Consider the following 19,725-nt stretch of genomic DNA (forward strand, 5'->3'; position numbering starts at 1 on the left):
AGCTTGTCTGTCATCATCCTCCACTCTGCTGGATTGTCCGTCCGTCCTTTTTTTTTTTTTTTTTTTTTTCTCCCTCTTGCGCTGTGCCGAGACTGTCCAGCTAGGGCAAAGTAGGGTTGCTTGCTGGCAGGCTGGCTTCCCGACCGAGAGGAAGGTTTGTCGGCTAGCCAACCACTGGAGGTAGCGGGCGAAAGGCTTTTTTCCCACCCCCCTCTTCTCAAGTTGGTGGTAGCGGCTCTCGAGCCTCCTGCCGCCCGGGATAATGGCGAAGATTCAGGCGCACAGCACCGCGAAGCAAATAAACCAAATGCAAGACAAGCCTTACGTTATAACACAAAAGCAAGTGCAGCAGCAGCACTTCCAGAAGCTGAAGGTAAGAAGACAACGGACACGACGGGGGGAAAAGTCCCCCCAGAGTCAGAACCATTTTGTTGGTCGGATGGTCGCGTTGGATTCGAGGGCTTTTCTCTTTCTCACCCTCGGCGTCGAGAGTAGTGAAAGCAACGGCTGGCTAACGTCGCGTTAGCTCGGTGGCCTATTAAAAGTAACGTTAATTCATTGCCCAACGGCCGAAACACTGACATCTGAGAGGAAAGCTGGGAGCCGTGCTTAACCACCAAAGGTCTTGAGTGACACGGGAGTGACACAGTTTAGAGGTAGTTTCTTATTTACGATGTCAATAACAGGCACCGCGAGCAAACGTTAACTCAAACCCCGGTTGTGGGAAGTTCCTCCTTGTTCGTTTTTTTTTTTTTTCTTTCAGCCACCCTGAACAAAGTGGAGGACGTCAGCCCGGCGAGCCTCGAAGGGCTGTTTCACTTGATTAGCAGCTTCATTACACGTTTTCTTTGTTAACGCAGTAACGTTACTTTGGGGAGGGGGGGTAAAAACGATCATAATTGGGGTTGTTTTTTTTCTTCTTTCTTTCTTTCTTTTTATTCGCCAGCGCGATACCGTCTGCTAAAGGACCAGCTGTGACCGAACGGGTTGTGTGTATTCCTACGTGGGGTTGTGTCGTGTGTTCGGGGAGTTATTGTCGTCAGTTGGGTGTCTGTTGGCTAACGTTAGCGTTAAACAACCCTCTCTAGATGTGGACTGTGGGTCACAAACGCTTTGTGTGAGCACATTTAAAAAATATATATAAATCTAAGCTAGTTTGGATGTTGTGAATAAAGCAAGCTGAGCCGAAGTGAACAAAAGCAGCTTGTTGTATTCGCCTATTTTATTTATTTATTTGCACACCGTATACAGGCACTCGGGCTGACTATAAAGGAAGCAAACATTAACGTTACCTATTTATAAAACTTGACATGGAGACATCCATAGCAGTGTTTGTTAGGGGCACTCCTTCAAATGTGATAATGGTGCCAAAATATAATGCATATGTTCATGAGCTGGATCGAGACCCCTTGCAAGATACTTCATCAATAGCACAAAAAAGAGCTTCTCCATTGGTCCTGGTAACGTTGATTGTAATTTGTGCTGCAGTCATGATTTTCCTTTCCTGTGTTTTCTAGGTGGAAGATGCCTTGTCCTATCTGGACCAAGTCAAAATTCGCTTTGCAAATGATCCCGGCATTTACAACAAGTTTCTCGACATCATGAAAGAGTTCAAGTCACAGAGGTATTTATTGGAGAACGGACTTACTACATTCTTTTTGGTATTATTGTACATGTTTAATGTGTGCATTCTCAAATATAGTCTTTTAACAGACAGAATTTGTGGAAGTTAGGCATAGACTTTGTTCACACTGCAAATATAAGGACAAAGGGATCAATCACACAATTTAGGACATTAATCAATAACTAACAATCTGCAGGTAACATCCCAGATGAATTACCCAGCAGTTTATATTCTCTCTTACTAGTGTGATAATAAGTGTTACTGATTTTCTTTTAAACTGGGCTGCAACACATTTTGATGAGGAAGTGGTTGTCGTCATGCTGCATGTGGGAGAACAAGCTCATTTTTATTTTTCTCTGTCTGTTCTCTTAAATAGCATCGACACTCCGGGGGTGATAAACCGGGTGTCACAGCTCTTTCATGGACACCCAGACCTAGTCTTGGGCTTCAATGCCTTTCTACCACCGGGGTATCGGATAGAAGTCCCCAAAAATGGGGTGGCTTTCCTCCAGTCTCCCTTCTCCACACAGGTGAGATACTCAACGGCTGAAGTTGATACATTCACGAAACTAATGCTTTCATTATGCATCTTTAAGCAGGTGCATCGTTACAAACTCGTGCTGTGCTGAAAGTACGTTGTGTTAAACTTTGAACAGCTTTGCTTCTTCTGCACTGAATATCAATTGGGGGCTTTTTTTAAGTTGCCGTCAAGATCACAAGGTTTTTAAAGAGCCCTTAAATCTACCATGCCAAATTATAAACTAACACTCAGTTGCCTGTTTATTCATTGTAAAGTTGAATGGACAGTCTCTCTAAACAATGAGCATAATAACATCAGTTGGAGTTTATTACTTGACTGCAGTATTATACTGCATTAGTTTTAGCAAGGTGTATTTAACAAAGTGGCAACTGAGTATTGCGCATGAATGAGTGTATTGGATGGCTATTTCTCTAAGACTGTTCCTTTTATATTTAGATGCATTTTCTAAAACACAAGTACATTTGTAGTATTTTGACAGACTGTGGCTCGAAAACTCACATTCAGTTTTAATTTTAGTTTGCTTTTTTTTTTTTTAGTATTAACTGATTCAAAAGAATCCTGTGACCAGTTTCAGGTGCATCGGTTTCACATGCAGTGAGTCCAGATGACGTTGAGGTGTGTTCAGAGATGAATAGAGAGCCGCAGAATAGAACATTGATATTTCAGTCATAGAAAGACCAACATGCCGGACCGAATCTTGATATACACTTGATGCATATTAACATTCCTCGTGTTGAAAAACCTTCTGTTTTTTTGTCTAGGGCCAAACACTGATGATTTTTATCTTCTTTGAGAGATTTTCTTGTTTGCATAGCTTGACATAAAGCATTTGTGAGGAAAGCCTTAGACTTAAGACTAGAAAGTACACACTTGCAGAGTGTGAATTGAGCTTTGCACCAAAACCTTTATTGGCAGCGGTTTAAATGGTCACTGGGTTTGGGTAAATTAATAAGTTGTATTCATCCCCATATTGATTTTCCAAAACCTGCAATGTTGTTGTTTTTTTTATTTCACTATTTGACTTAATATAGGTGTGACGATTCTTAAGTAAACAGTAGACAAAATAAATGTATAACGTTGTGAAATCCTTTACTGAAACAGGTCATGTGTCTGAAATCTCTTCATCTTTACTATATAGTGCACTAAATTTACTGCCTGCCGTTTTATTTCATGCGCTTTCTAGGGTCATACAAAGATCTCTCTGTTGGGAAATGTAGTGTCATCTACTCTCTGGTAATCAACTAGCATTGTGACGCGCTACATGTTAGATAGGTAAACCGATGCCATTTATTAAAATGTTATGAGAGGGAGCATTCAAGCATAACGTAATTCTCCTTTTTTGATTTTGCATCACATTGTTTAACCGCCACCTGGGCTAGTATCGCAGATATTATTCTACTTGAAGTTAACAACTTAAATTACTTCAATGAATGCACTTTTCACCATTCAGCTCAATTGCGTCACTCTTCATCTGTCCAGGTCTGCCCGGGCCAGCAAGGGAAGAGTGTTGCCACCCCTGCAGTGACAGCGACCTCGGGTACTGCCACTGCTGCCAACGTCGAAGCTGGACCTGCCCAGACCAGTGAACTCAAGTCAGCCCCATCAGAGTCCCTCTCCTCGTCAGCCCCAGCAGGACCAACGGAGCCTCCCAGCAGGCTTTCTCTTCCCCTGGCCAGCAAAGAGAGCCAGAACCAGGCGACCACTTCGTCCGTATCCCCACCTGCCCCAGAGACGAGCCCTGTGGAGTTCGACAGTGCCATCAGCTACGTAAACAAGATTAAGAACCGTTTCCTGGATCACCCAGAGATCTACCGAGCCTTTCTAGAGATTCTTCACACATATCAGGTACGGTGGAGACCACATGTGGCAATTTACTTTTTGCTTCTTACTTTGCATCTTATGTCATATAGGAAATAGACATGTTTTTTGTGTTAATTTTACAAGTTGTTTTTGGACATTCTTCCTATTCTACGGCAAATACTTGACCTTGTAGAATTTTAGGCAAAGCAAATGGCTCCCAGTACTGCTATTATAGTGGTCATTTCACTCCTCTCCTAAAGAGCTTTGTGGAATTGAGAATTGAACATGTAAAGATTGCAGGTACATTTTTTTTCTACAGAAGCCTGTTTGCAGGTCTGTGACCACCACCTGTATCCAAGCCAAATCTTCTAACTTAAATCCTGTTTTTCTAAGTTGCATTACTTTTCTCACCTTTTTGAAAACCATTTTCCCCCATACCACCACTCAGAAGGAGCAGCTGGAGGTGAAGGAGAGTCGAGGAAACCGTGGCAGCAGCGGAATGACAGAAGATGAGGTGTTCTCTAAAGTTGCCAGTCTTTTCAAAGGGCAAGAAGACTTGCTGGCGGAGTTTGGGCAATTCTTACCTGATGCCAAGAGATCATTGGTTAGTAGATGTTGCAGTGAGAGATACAGAGCACAGTGTGATAGTCAAAAAGACTGAAACATATCAGCCTTTCTTGGCACAAAAACAATATTTTCTATAATTTCTATGTCATTTCATTCATTCATATTTTAATGCACTTTAAAATGCAGAATTGGTAATTCAATGTTTGTATTCAGTGCTACAGCTTTGTTTTAGTTACACCTTTTCAGTAATCAACATATTGTAAAGTAATTGCTTTTTACTCAACATCCTTTAATTCAGTGCAAGGCCAAAGTAAAGATGAAACTACTTATATTATTAGTATATAAGTTGATCGACAAAACATTCGTTCGCAATTATTTTGATAACTGATTTTGATTTGGTGATAAAGTTGTGACAAAACAAGAAGAGGCCCAGGCCTATTGTACTGCAGCACATGTCCCCACTCAAGGAATTTTTGTGATGAGAATTTTAAGAATGGGAATTCTGAGACTTTTCCTGTGTGCTTCATCTTGTGTAGTTCACAGGCAGCTCCCTGACAGGAGGCAAAGATCAGCTGAAAAGGCTGGAGGAAGAGGACACACTAACCAAACAAAACAAAAAGAGGCCCAGGCCCGTCCTACTGCAGCACATGTCCCCACTCCTCAAGGTAAACTCTCCATTTAGAATGGCCTCAGGAAATCCACCCATGTATGTATGTGTGTGTATGTATGTGTCCTTGAAAAGGATTAAACTTTTCCTATCATTTAGAAATCAAACATTTCAAAAGCTTTAACTACAACACATTTCAATAATAATTACACCTATAAAGATTGTTAATATCTTTGTTTTTCATTTAGAAGAAAATGAAGTATTCCTGTACCAAAGATCAGTCCTTTGCTTCAGTTGGCAAACACGGAGTCTTAAGAGAATTCTCTTTCTTTGATAAGGTAAGACGCCTGTTTCCATGGCAGTGAATCATGCCAATTCCTTTCCTCCTCAGTTTCTGCTGTTATTTTGACCCACTGCCACAGTTTTTATAATTTCTTGTTATTAATTGCTCTGACTTCCCTGTCAACCCTCTCATCATTCAGGTCCGTCGCCTATTTAAAAGCCAGGAGGTGTATGAGAACTTCCTGCGTTGCATTGCCTTGTTTAACCAGGAAGTAGTGTCGGGAGCAGAGCTGCTACAGCTAGTCACTCCTTTCTTGGGGTGAGTTGGATGAAGAGATGGTTGAGCTTAATATGTGTTGTTTTGAATTGGATATTTGCATACAGTAACTGCATGGAGTGGACAGAAAGTGTAGACGCCAATGAGTGGTCTTGCAGAAGAGTTGTACTGCCATCACTACTTCAGCACCATTAAACCCTTTTTTTATGTAAACACAAATGCTACTTGTGTAATCATTACACATTTAACCTATATTATCTGATCAGTTATTATCAAACTATTCCAGCAGAAATACAACTTTTATTTGACACCATTCATTGGTGAGATTATTCTGATGGAGCGCTTGGTTCTTAAACACCTCTTTTGCTCCTGATTATTTCTTATTCTTGATTTCATCCATCTCTTTCCAGGAAGTTCCCTGAACTATACACACAGTTCAAGTCATTTCTGGGGGACAAAGAGCTCTCTCATGTTGTGTCAGGGCTGTCGGATCGCTACATGGAAGGGGGAGGGGGCCGGGAGGTGGATTATGCCTCCTGCAAGCGCCTTGGGTCCAGCTACAGAGCACTGCCCAAGACCTACCAGCAGCCTAAATGCAGCGGGCGCACTGCCCTGTGCAAGGAGGTACACACTCTTTAATTATCCTAAATACTCGTCACAGCTGATCAGTGCACTGCTTAACATTTTTCTTGTAAACCAAGCTGTTGTATGGACTTTCTAAGGCATATAACATTTGCTAAGCAGATCTTTCAAACTTCCCTTTTTAAACATCTATTGTTGTTTACATGCTAGCTTTGACTGACAGTTTTCAAGCATAAATGTAATTCCTTCTAAGAATGTTTGAATAGAATGTCATTGTGAAATATTCTCCTATGGAAATGTGTTTTGTGCCATTGAGGATTCACTCTTTGTATGTGTGTAGGTGTTGAACGACACCTGGGTGTCATTTCCCTCTTGGTCAGAGGACTCCACCTTCGTCAGCTCAAAGAAGACTCCTTATGAGGAGCAGCTGCACCGCTGCGAGGATGAAAGATTTGAGGTACGTACATCCTAACAACCATTCTATTTGCACTTTAAGGTAAAGCAGGGGAGGTTTGTTTTTATCTTATGTCCCTGCTGTTTTAAAGGAGGTGATAATGAGCTTAAACACATAGAGCACTTGACACAATGCTATAAATGGTGTCTACATTTTTAACTCTGTTTCTGTAACCCTCCACTGACAGTTGGATGTTGTTTTGGAGACAAACCTGGCCACCATCAGAGTGCTAGAGAGCGTACAAAAGAAGCTGTCGCGTCTCTCCCCAGAGGACCAGGACCGGTTCAGATTAGACGACTGTCTGGGCGGCACCTCTGAGGTGATCCAGCGTCGCGCTGTGTATCGTATCTATGGCGATAAAGCCCCTGAGATCATTGAGGGACTGAAAAGGAGTCCTGCTACCGCCGTGCCTGTGGTACTCAAGAGGTAAGGATGGCACTTTTTGTTTCATATTTCTTCACAGGTAAAATGTTGAATCCGAAGATTTCAGTTTCAATTTTTGGTCTGTATTACTTTGGTATTAGAAATAATTGATTAGTTGAATCAACATTTGTACAGGAAAATGATGCTTGCAGTTAGACAGCACATTTAATTGACATTCCCATTGAGAGGCAACAGGGAACTATATCAGCAACTGCTCTTTTTTTCTTTTTTTTTGTATACTCAGTGCTTTGTATGCAGGCACATGAAAAAACGTTTTACCGATGGAAGGTTTTCACATATTAAGAATGCATCTTAAAAACTGACACGCTCCCTCTTACAATCTATGAGCACATGGAAGTTCAGTAGCAGACGTTTTTGTTAGGACACATTTATACGTGGCTTTTTGAAAATTCTCTATATAATAATGTTGTTCTTCTGCAGGTTAAAAGCCAAGGAGGAGGAGTGGAGAGAGGCCCAGCAGGGTTTCAATAAGATTTGGAGGGAGCAATACGAGAAGGCTTACCTTAAGTCCCTCGATCACCAAGGAGTCAACTTCAAACAGAATGACATGAAGGCCCTGCGGTCAAAGAGTCTTCTTAATGAGATAGAGAGTGTCTACGATGAGGTAAACACTTACTTCCTCTCTGCTGTTCCAACACTAGAGTTGTCGTGAAGTCCTAGTCAGATCAGTTTCAAATATGTAAAATTACATTTCAGTCTGGTGTTTTTGTTGTTGTAGAGCCACACTGGAGGTTGGACACCATGTAATAGTTTAACAAAGTGTTTTAACAGCACTTTTTACTTGGAATGTAATCTAACAATCGCAAGAATAAAACGGTTAAGCTGATGAGGATCATGGTATACGATCAAATGCTCTAGAACAAGCAAGAAAGCAATTGTCTTTGAGTTTGCATTGGTTTGTCATTCCCTTGTATGTTTTGTTTTCTACCTTCTGCAGTGCAAACTTAGTAGCTGTCAATTATTTGATCATCTTTCCTTTAACATAATGTATTAGGACACATCTCTGAGGATACTAACATTTCTGGATCAATGCAACTCACCCTTAAAAAAACCCCAATGTTTCCTGCATTCATCTTTGTTTTTCTGTGTCTCAGCGCCAGGAGCAAAGCACGGAAGAAGGCGGCGTTGGGCAGCAGGGTCGCAACGGCTCTGGCGCGGCCTCATCCAGCGAGCCTCACATGGTGTTTACGTATGACGACAAACAGATCTTGGAGGACGCTGCCTCTCTCATCATCTACCACGTCAAACGTCAGCCCACCATCCACAAAGATGACAAAGACCACATCAAGCGCATCATCCAGCACTTTGTCCCTGACCTGTTCTTCTCCCGGCGCGGCGAGCTCAGTGATACTGAAGACTGGACAGACGAGGAGGTTGAGCCCGAGGATGGGTTAGAGAGGGGAATAGGAGGTGCAGCAGCAACAGCAGGGTTAGGAGGAGGAAATGGCAATTCTAACAATGCATCAGGAGCACCCGCGGCCACAGGTGGTCAGTCTCAACCCCAACCTGCCCAGTCACTGGGCCTGACCCAGTCCCAACCCCAGCAGCAGCTCAACGGTGAATCCAGGCGGAGACGCTGCAGCCCGTCTCAACCTGCTGACACGGAGGCCTCCACCACCTCCAGTAGCACAAGCCAGGCGGCAGGGACCGCCTCGTCCACCCCTGGATCGACGCCGATGGAGACGGATTCGGGTGCACCCGCGGAGAAGGTGGACCTGCGCGACCCTGAAGCGGAGCACCAGAAGGACATGGATGGCGTCTACAACCTTTTCTTCGTCAACAACAACTGGTATTTCTTCTTGCGGCTGCACCAGACCCTGTGCTCCCGACTGCGTCGCGTCTACCAGCAGGCAGAGCGGCAGCTGCTGGATCACCGAGCTGAGCAGAACAGCGAGAGGCTGCTCATGGCAGATGGAAGAAGAGAAAAGTCATGTGACCTGGCCATGGAGCTCCGCCTCAAACAGCCCAGTAAGTTAATCTACTCGTCGCATATGCAGGTCCCAAAATGTTACCATCTAAGTTGGTTCAACCAGCGGCTACATCTGACACAGCTTGGTTTTGGGGGGTTGTGTTTTAGAGGACAGAACTACCTCGCTATAGGTAGGAAATTTGAACTTAATTTATTCATGTTGGAGTCTCAGAAGGGGGCGGGGTCCAAATTCTGCCCACGGCTTTCTGTCCCAACAGCTCCACAGTCCACCTTCGGCACGGATGCATTAATGACAGTGTTATAACGTGTTGTCGTAACACTTTTCTCCCAAAGGTGAGGTGGAGTTAGAGGAGTACTACCCAGCCTTCCTTGACATGGTGCGCAGCCTGCTGGATGGCAACCTGGACTCCACACAGTATGAAGACACACTGAGAGAGATGTTCACCATCCACGCCTACATCGGCTTCACCATCGACAAGGTCATACACAACATCATACGCCAGGTAAGCAACGCTCACTCTCACAATGAAGACTATTTCTTTTATCTTTGACAGCATTTAACGTTTTTCCACTTTTCTTTTGACTCCAGCTACAGCACCTAGTGAGCGACGAGGTGTGTCTGCAGGTGGTTGATCTTTACCTGGCTGAGAGGAAGAGGGGGGCGGCAGGGGGAAACCTGTCCTCGCAATGTGTCCGAGCGGCCTGGGAGACCAGCTTCCAGTGGAAAGCTGAGCGAGTCATGGCTGAGGAGAACTGCTTCAAGGTGACTAATGCTGAATTACATTTTTGGCCTTGACGTTTTAGCTGTTTGAGGCAATGAAACAGCTTCTATGATCAGTGGTAATATGCGGTTTACACTTCTGTAAGGGGCGATGGTGGTGCATGGAGTAGTGCAGAGCGCTGGGGGCCGCAAGGTTGGTGGTTTGAATCCCGGCTGCCCCATGTGCCATGTCGAAGTGTCCCTGAGCAAGACACCCAACCCCTAATTGCTCCCCAGGCAAAAATGTAATGCACGGGTTATAATGCAATGTGAGTCGCTTTGGATAAAAGCGTCAGCTAAATAACATGTAATGTAATGTAGTTATGTTAGAGGGAACAAACATAGTTACTTTCATAATTTAAGTTTTATTTAAATATTTTGTTCAGAGAGCTGCTTCCTGCTTTACTTGAAGTGAATCATTTTCTTGATTAATCTGATGTAGTTTGCTTGAAGCAAACTTAGTGACAGTTTTACCTTCTATGTAATGATTAATCGGCCTTAAATGTGGAGTCTGCGATTCTGTAGAAAGAGTATGGACATTAGAACACCCCTGCTCACGGGACGTTAGCATGTACCTGATTAGCGGCCGTCTCACTGACCCTTGTCGTTACACGTACATGGCCTTCACCCTGCCAGACACAACCATACAGAACAGACTGTGAACCATGAGAAGATATATGCTGACCCGCAGACCGAACCTTTAACATGGCCGCTTTACACTCGCTAACATATTTTGGACCACCGTGGTCTTGCATCAAAGCCATCTTTTGAATTTTTAACAGTTTTAATCCAGGTCTTATGAATGGATTCAAAGTGGTTTACAGATTATTTGTGTCATCAGGTGATGTTTCTCCAAAACAAGAGTCATGTGACGTTGACTATTGAGCTGCTGGACACTGAGGAGGCTCAAGCAGATGACCCATTAGATGTGCAGGTAAACACACATGTACAAGCAGACTGCTCAGAGACCCTCAATAAAATAATAACAAAGGGCAGACGTCATTTAATCTCAATGGATCTTGCTGGAAATGTATTAATTGCTGTTTTTTCTCTCAGTGCCTGTCAAGCTACATGGAGCAGTTTGTAGGAACCGAGTCCAGCCTGTGTTCTCAAGCAGAGGGTTACTTCTTCAAACCTGTGTTTCTGCCCAGGTAAAACCATTTAACATGTTTGGAGGTTAAGACTTCCCCAGACCGCTTCTCTTTTTCAGCTGTACACACACCAAACCTTCAGCCTCTCGTCTACTATACATAATGCAGCTTAAGATCACTCAGTCCATGCATATCCAACATATCTTTGTTGGCCTCTCGCTTGTTTCCCATTGTTTTTTATAATATATTTTATTATAATATGAAGTTTGAACTTCAGTTTGATTGCATTCATTGTACGGGTCTTCTTACTTAGCTGTATATCAAAGTGGGAAATACATCTGCTTCAGGTCGATTTTGCACCATTTTAAAACGTTTTAGTATTTGTGTACAGTGATTTGGTATTTCAAATGTTTCATCTTTTTGTATTCATAAAGCTGTTACGATAAAATTTCACAGCTTCAGGGGCCACCCTTTTCCTCATTTCGAGGTGGTGAAAGTTTGTTGGAAAAGTAACGTTTATGTTAATTATGTAATTATAGTGAGATGGAACTGGGAGTAATGCCAGATAACATATTTAAAAGGAACAGTGTCTAACTGATGTGTAACTCAGCTGTCAGTCACCTCCTTTGTAATCCGATCGACCTGTTATAATGGTTATAACCGGTTATAATGAATGGGTCTCCTCTTGTAGGAACCTGCGGCGTTTCCGCCGCTGGCAGGTGAGGCAGGTGGAGGCGATGCGCTGCAGGAGAGAGTGGCACAGGCAGCTGGGCGTGGAGAACGCCGGGAGTCTGGACTGTCGATTTAAACTCAATACTCACAAGATGGTGTTTGTCATGAACTCTGAGGATTACATGTACCGCAGAGGAGCGCTGGTCAAGGCCAGGAAGGTAGGCTGGGGTCCACGTTTAATTTCAAGTCATATCAGATGTACGTGTTTGATGTTGGGAGCTTTTACGTTTTCTCCTAGTTGAACCCACTTTTTTTTTTTCCACAGTCGCAGCACAGAGTGGCAGCGGGCCAACACCAACGCTTTGACAAGTGGCACCAGGGCTGGCAGGCCGATCACGTTACAGCCGCGGCCGAGCGCTCCGTGCAGAACTGGCTGCTGGGAGAAGAGGAAGAGGACATGATCCCCTGCAAGACTACCTGCCTGGCGACCGAGTTGAAAGGGCAAGCCGTGAACAGATACCAGGTCCATTACAGCGGTACCAAAGCCCCGGTCTCCCCGTAGAGGCCGGCTTATGAGGTGGACGAACTGAACACACAACACAACAGGTAAAATGCATGGACATTCATACACTAAACACAGGCGTAGACTGTGGCGGTCCTGCTTCTCCACCGTCCTCCCCAAAACACGTCCACTCATTCACTTCCACCGAGGGATGAAGGGACACAGTGCGGACTCTGGACTGTTCGTGCCAGTGGACAGCGAGTCAGTGAGTGAGTGAGTGCACGGCGAGAGGAGCGACGGCGTGGAGGAAAAGGACCAACACGGTGAAGTAATCAGTGAGATTGAACTGGGCCCTGATTGATGGGGCGAGTCGGACACGATGGCACAAACGGAGCTCATCATCATCATCATCATCATCTTTAGCAGCATCATATTGGAGCTTCTCCGGTGGCACTAAAAGTTGATGGACACAGAAGTGGTTGAACATGCGAGAAGTTATGAAATCATGAAATTTGTTTCAGAAATGTGAATGTCTGTTTCTTTTTTTGCGCTTTTTTTTTTAAAGTCAAGTGTAGTTTTTAGCTTCTAAAGCCAGAGAGCCTTCTGTTTGTTGGTTGGTTGGTTGGTTTATGCGTGTTTATATGGAGAGATAATGGTAAACGTGTGTATGTATGTGTATCCTGCTCTCTTCATTTTGTCTGTTTCTATGCCCAGTACAGGCTCTACAACTAGTGATGTATTATTACTGTATGTGCATATATATATATATATACATAACAGGGACCCTGTATTTTTATATATGCATCTACGTGAGTTGATTGATACATCTTAAGATCATGTTGTTCTTTACAGTGTTTGCTGTCAGCCAACTCTTGATGTTTTGCATTTTTTTTTTCTCCCCTTTTTTGTGTTGTAGCTAAACAAGTTATCACCAAGGCAACAAGTAGACCTTAAAATCAATTGGTTTAATATAGAAGAAGCCGTCAAATTATGTATCATATTCATGATACTAAATGTTTACTTTGTATTGTCTTTTTTTGCATACTGACATTGAAAATAAAAGCAAAATATCAGTGTTAAAATAGAATGTATAACATTTATCCTGTATCAGTTATCATAAAATAAACAACCTAGTTGTGACCTTCTTAGATGTTGACTTGCAGGTTGTTTGTTGGCGTGAGAGAAGATTTAGAGTTGCAGTGTGTTAGTAAAAAAAACCACAATAGATGAATATTGTATATTAAGGCAATAAAAAACAAATGGTGGCTGGCAATAGAATACTGCTATATACGGTAAATCAATCAGCAGCTATTTTGGATAATATAGTTTCATTTTAAAACCGATGGGAGGAATTTACTGTTTCCAGCAAATTGTCACCACGAGCGCTCGGAAATGGCGATTTTACCTTTGACCCTTTTCATGACTTTTTCAACCACATATTTTAGATATATTCAGATATTTATTTACCTAATATGTTCTGACTTTTTTTCCATGATACTTTTTGATCAAAAAGTTTGGGATTTATTTATTTTACTTTGTTCCTATGACATTTTTTTCATGACATTTTCTAGACACTATTTTATTTCCCCCACATTCTTAAAAAAACAAAACATTTTTGACAAATCATTACAACTTTTTACTTTGACATTTTTGGACCTACTGTTTTGACTTTTTTTCCATGATATTTTCCAACCAAATATATTTTGTGTTTTAATTTTGATTTAATTAAAAAAAACGTTTTTTCCCCATGACATTTTTCAACCAAATATTTTTTTCCATAATTTGTTTGGACTCCTGGCCCTAATAATATGTATATTATATATTATTTTATATATTGACCTTACAAATATTTTTTTATAATATTTTTTTACCTATTATTTAAAAAAACCTTTTCTGTGACATTTTTTGACCCTACATATTTTGACTTTTTTTGACTATTTATTTTCCCATGACATGACTGGAATGATCTTAGATGGAGCAACTTACACGTCCCTGTCACTAAATCGTATCTGGGTTCAACCCTCAAGGGACATGGTGACTCTTCCTAAATCCTTTAGTTTTGGGTAACTGACATTTATAAAAAATCATAATGGGATATTGCCCCAGAGACGGATTGGTGTATCTTGGAGGATCAACCATGCTATTCATCCTTCCTGCATTGGTAAAGGCACAAGTGAGTTGAATTTGAATGTAACAGAGAATTGGAGGGTGGATGCACTAAAAAGGGTAAACAAATCTACACCCTGTGCCAGACTGTCAGTTTAAGGTTGTCCACAGGAAGTAGACAAACATGTGATTGTCTTGATTGATTGTCACTGAATGAGACACATCTGCTCATCTGGCCTTCTCTCCCGTCAAAAAGGTGGAACCCTATAGGCTACGTAGCATGGCTAATAAGTGCTAAAAGCTAAGCAATTAACATCAAATTTAGTCAATTCATCATTCAAAAGATTCTTCATCATAACTCAAGTGAACGCACCTTGTGTTTCTGCATAACCCCCAGGGTACACTTCTCTGAAACAACCAGTGGGGACAATGCCCCCACTACTACCTCCGCGGTAGTGTGCTCAAGACTTGGCAGGAGCGGGATTTGAACCCACTGGCGGCGCTCACAGAGGCTTCTGGGCTCTAGCTTGCACCCCTACACTACCAGTCCTGGTCACATTTTGGCAACTTTGATTCTCCTATTTAACCATGAGCATGTGAGTTAAACTTTAAAACTCTTTTAAATGCTATTTCCACATCTGGGCTTGAACCCACAACCTTCAAGTGCAGTGCAGGGGCTTATGTCAGCAGCTTTTCCGCTGTGCTACTTCACCAGACACTAATCAGCCCTGTGTGTTGTTGTATTTAACCTTGAGATTGCTACTCAAACCTGAAGTAAAGCTAAAGGCTCAAACCCAAGACTGGGCTTGAACCCACAACCTTCAAATGCAATGCAGGCTTGTGGCAGCAGCTCTTCCGCTGTGCTACTTCACCACACACTAACCAGTCCTTTGTTTGTTGTATTTAACCTTGAGATTGCTACTCAAACCTGAAGTACTGTGTGTACTAATGTTTACAAAACTCACTCAGCAAAGCTCCTTGTCCACCAAGAAGGCGAGAGACATCTTCTAGACCCAAACCTGCAAACTGGGAGAAACTCAATAAAGAGTCCAAGAGGCAGAGCGAGTTTTAAAAATAATCGTGGTTTATAAAACCCAGATATGACAGGATAAACAAAGTGTATACAGAAATACAAATACCATCAGGAAAACCATCATAGAACGGTGTTATACAATCGACATATACAAACTACTCCGTAAAAGGGATTCAGGGGAAGATGGGTCAGACATTTTTCCTTCTTTATGTCTCTTAAAATCACATTTAGTCACAATGTATTTAGTTTATTATATCTATTTTTTTTTGTATCTTATCAAAGTAGAACATCCATCTACCAAACTACGAGTACTGTCACGTTCAGCTAGTTTACAGAATGGGTACGAACAACATCAAGAGATGGAAGGTGGAGGGGGGGGGGGGGGGGGGGGGGGTCGACACATATTAAGCACATTAACATCACGGGGGGATTTCAGCAAGCAGTTGGAAACAAAGTCACCCATGAGGAGAAATGGACGGAAGGGCCGAGGATCATCTATTCCAACACGTACTGTACAAAATAACCCTGTTTTTCATTCCATCACTGGGCTACACAAACTGAAAATCTGTGCTAGGACCCCCAGTCACTAAAACACTTGTTTTTTCTACAAAAAAAAATGCTTCAAATAAAGATCCAGGATCTGTTACATGAATCGAGGGACCAGTTTAACGGTATCTCGCCACTGTGAGGGTCCTCCGTTCCTACAGTGAGTCAAAGTGCTTCTGTCAGCAGGGCGACAACAGATGAAACTTCCACAATATCGTCATGCACATCCACAAATGTGCAAACACTGTTACAGTTTGAGGACAGAGTAGCCCCCCCCCCCTTAACAGCTCCTCCACCAGCATCCAAGTAAGAAGCAACCACCAACAGGGAACAACCAATTCACATTCTCCAGTTCTATGGAGGTTATTTTCTTCCTTTTTTTTTATACAAACACATCAACAGATGTACACATGGGAAGGAGCGCAGTATTGTGATCAATCGAAAAACAAAAGCCCCCCCCCCCAGCACCTATAAAATACTGCTTGTCTCCGAGCAATAATGGCAACGTATGAAATCAATCGATGTGCAGTGGCAACAATGATTGCACATTTACACGTCATGTCAAATAAATTAAGACCTATGTACAATGTAAAAATTAAAGCAGCATGCAGGCGAGACAACAGTCTTTTTACAAAACTGTCTTCTGTAGAATTGTGCTCTCCAACATGAGCGGTGCAATGTGTGCTGTGTGTATAAGTGTGTGTTTGTGTGTAAGATATGTGTCCAGTGTATTCAAATAGCCGGGAAGCTACCCATCTTCAACGTATTCAACAAATCTGGATTAAAACCTTCTGGACCTTCTAGTTGACATTGAACTCATCGCACATAGAAGCCTTTTTGACTTTCAGCCGTGACAGGAAAAAACAGGACTTTCTGCAACACATTTGTCTCGCGTGTCCCTCTGTGCTTCGTCTCACGGAGGGACGCTGACGTAGTTTAGCGAGAGGGACGGAGCGCAGGGAGCAGAATGAGGGGGCCGAACAGGAAGAGAGAGAGCACTTGCCTCAGTGGATTACATTTGATCAAACAAATCACAACATCTTTTTTTTTTTAAAAGTACTAAAAACAAACATTGAACATTAGAGACGAACCACATACATGTGGAGAGAGAAGCGCCGAGTGTGTTTGAACCCGACAACACAAACAGCTTCTAAAGAGGTTTGACTGCCACAAAGTACCTCGGTCAGATCATCCAAGGTGTCCTCGTTTTCTCATACTTCAGATGTTGGAAAAGGTTTTAATTGTCCATTTGCTTTCTGATTCATGAGAACAATTGAGTTAAACCCAATCAAAAGAATCTGAATTGTTTTTCATTACAAAAGTAGCCCAAACTTTTAAAAGCTGCTCAAAAACATTCTTAAGTGCACGGTTGCCTCCGGTTTGAGAACTACTGACACACACGTTGAATCACTAGAACTATTAAACTGAACATTTGGACACCCTACTCATATTAATGGGATTTCCAACAAGACAGAAACTACCTGCTAAAAAACAAAACTTGCAATGAAATGTAAAATATAATCTCTAAACAAGCTTTGTGCAAGTTAACTGGACACATTCATAAAAATAAAACTTTGGTAGTCAATCCAAACAATAGTGCACACACACAAATATTGTATCTAATGGGGCACTTTAAGATGACATGACACGAGGTGTGGCCTTTGTTTTAGGTTGGGAGAAATTGAGGTCTAAATAAGGCTAACCAAGACAAACATTCCAAACCTTATAAAATACATAAACAATCATTAGTTGGATGCTTAACTTGTCACATTAGTATAAACAACACATGTAGTAGTACTTAAATACAACAATTGTAGTAATAGTGCACATCAAAACATATTAAATATATTACAAAGCAACTTCACAAACTAGAAATGTTTGAATCCAAACTTCCCTTTTGATGTACAAGTAGTTTTTTTTTCATCGTTTTGTGTATCAAATGTTCAAAAAGTTGGGATTTCTCACCGAAGTTATTACAACTCAACCAAAAAAAAGGCGAGGTATAAAAAAAAATCAACAAGTTGAAACCAGTTGATCTGTTTTGATATGCTGTGATTTGTTTTGAGTCCTTCCTCTGGTTTTATTGATTAATATTCAGTCTTTTGATTGGCTTGTCTTCTCCCTGTTGATCCTAGAGTTGTTCAAAAGTATTGTAAACAGTCAACGATGCAGCTTCTCTGAAATAAATCCGGTAAAATGTAAAGAAAAAATCTAAAGAAACACAAATTCCTAAAAGTATTTTTAAAGAAGAGGAGGGTAATACCAGGGCAGTGTGATCTGTTTGCATGTGTGCAGAAGATGTCCGTCTCTCCGTCTCTCCGTCTCTCCTCTGAGCTCATCTGCAGCTACGACTACGTTTGTGCTTCCCCAGCAGGCTTTTCTTTGCGTGTTTCTTTCATTAAAATCAGTAGTAAGTGTGTTTGTCTATACTTATAAGGACCGAAAATACTCCCAGGGACGTAAAGATGAGGTCAAATGTCCAAAGTGAGGACCGTGTGAGGTCCTCCCTGCTTTACAGGTGTGGACTGAGGGTCATTACTCGTGTTTCACTGTAAAGGAGAAGGGTTGAGGGTCAGGTGTTAGTGCATATAAATGGTCCTTATAAGTATAGTATGTATGTGACGTTGTGAGCTCAGCTGAAGGCCTCATCATCCGTGTCTTCGATTAAGACCTTGGTGTCCTTTTTTGATCTAGAGGAGGATTGAAAACATGATTTCATTATTAGGTTTAATTTCAACAACTCAGACAAAAGTGGCAAATGCATTATTTTATCTTTGACAATGACTTATGTATTGTATTTGATGAATTGTAAATAGTATAATGTTGTAAGAAAAGTAAACCGATAAAAACTTTCTTTAGCATCTCGTATCTAGTCATTGACTTGCGACCCGGCCACATTAAAGATGAATAAAGCCATTTGTTTAATCTCTATGTTTTTTTTAAATCTACAGTAACGTCTACATTGTCTACAGTGTCTTACAGTGAGGAGGACAGCAGGGGGCGCCGGAGAGACAGGCTGTAGGACCTCTTCCAGGTCTTCTTGCCCGAGCGGTTCCGGACGCCGTCCTCCTGATCCATCATCTGCTCCAGCAGCGTCTGGTCATCGGCGTTGAGTGGCGCCACGGAGATGTCCCTCACAGCACGGAACTCACCGCAGTTATTCAGGTGCTCGTTCTCCAGACGGAAGAAGTTCCACACAAAACGCCTGCAGAGAGGAGGGAAATCAGTGTGGGGCCCGACGGGGGGGGGGGGGGGGGGTCTTTGTTTGTTATGAAAACAAAGATTGATTGAGACCCACCTGAAGACCTCGAGGGGAGCGAGCACCGTGGCAACGATGTCGCCCACAGAGTGGATCTTGGTCGTTTGGGTCAGAGAGATCTGGATCGTCCAGGCGAAACGCAGGATCACATCTTCTATGATGGCACAGTAGTAGTAGGCCTGGACGCAGGGGAGACAGGGTTAGGGTAACTGTGTGTGTCTGTGTGTGTGTGTGTGTGTGTGTGTGCATCATTTTACACTATCAGACTCTACCTTGTGTGGATAAACAATCTCTTCCCTGAGGAAAGTGTTTTCTCCGGCTCCCCGGTCAAAGAGACCCCAGTCCATGCGCAGATCCCAGATCAGTGTGTACAGGGAGCTGATAGTGGAGAATACGATCAGCAGGTAGAAGAACATGTCGGCGTCCGTGTGTCCTTGCTCTGGAACAAACAGAACCAACACGAGTGCAGTGGCACTATTTAAAGAGCTGGTACACTTGAGGACGTACAGAAGCCACTGCACACTTTGACCACCAGGGGGAGCCCTCCTCTCGTTAACAAACGGGCACATCATTAATAGCCGGTGGACTATTAAAGCCACATCTGAACATTTTCCACCAAAGGAATAATGACTTTAACACCACTACCTC

At 42.5% G+C, this 19,725-nt stretch overlaps 2 protein-coding genes across 3 annotated transcripts in view; one reads left to right on the plus strand and one right to left on the minus strand.

Annotated features, from left to right (window-relative positions):
* The first annotated feature begins 95 nt into the window (after window positions 1-95).
* sin3b (SIN3 transcription regulator family member B) lies at window positions 96-13,422 on the plus strand. 2 transcript variants are annotated; one of them, XM_037469753.2, is made up of 19 exons: window positions 96-373; window positions 1,518-1,624; window positions 2,001-2,154; window positions 3,645-4,010; window positions 4,414-4,569; window positions 5,069-5,197; window positions 5,391-5,477; window positions 5,622-5,740; window positions 6,109-6,322; window positions 6,621-6,737; window positions 6,922-7,160; window positions 7,599-7,782; window positions 8,273-9,146; window positions 9,442-9,611; window positions 9,698-9,871; window positions 10,710-10,802; window positions 10,925-11,019; window positions 11,651-11,849; window positions 11,957-13,422. In XM_037469753.2, exons 1-19 carry the CDS (start codon window positions 263-265, stop codon window positions 12,191-12,193), a joined length of 3,825 nt encoding a protein of 1,274 aa, XP_037325650.1. In that variant the 5' UTR covers window positions 96-262; the 3' UTR covers window positions 12,194-13,422. The 2 variants fall into 2 exon arrangements, with proteins under 2 accessions (XP_037325650.1, XP_037325649.1); XM_037469752.2 differs by having other exon boundaries at window positions 5,388-5,477; window positions 11,957-13,421.
* Window positions 13,423-15,302: 1,880 nt separating this feature from the next.
* Window positions 15,303-19,725, minus strand: part of xpr1a (xenotropic and polytropic retrovirus receptor 1a) — a 58,913-nt gene continuing 54,490 nt past the window's right edge. The window contains exons 12-15 of the mRNA XM_037470694.2: window positions 19,350-19,516; window positions 19,117-19,256; window positions 18,799-19,023; window positions 15,303-18,508 (exon numbers count right to left, since the gene is read on the minus strand). Of these exons, the coding sequence (XP_037326591.1) occupies window positions 18,451-18,508; window positions 18,799-19,023; window positions 19,117-19,256; window positions 19,350-19,516 (590 nt within the window). The 3' untranslated portion in view covers window positions 15,303-18,450. The remainder of the gene's footprint in view (window positions 18,509-18,798; window positions 19,024-19,116; window positions 19,257-19,349; window positions 19,517-19,725) is intronic.

Source organism: Pungitius pungitius, chromosome 7, assembly GCF_949316345.1.
Source record: "Pungitius pungitius chromosome 7, fPunPun2.1, whole genome shotgun sequence".
Taxonomy (NCBI): domain Eukaryota; kingdom Metazoa; phylum Chordata; class Actinopteri; order Perciformes; family Gasterosteidae; genus Pungitius; species Pungitius pungitius.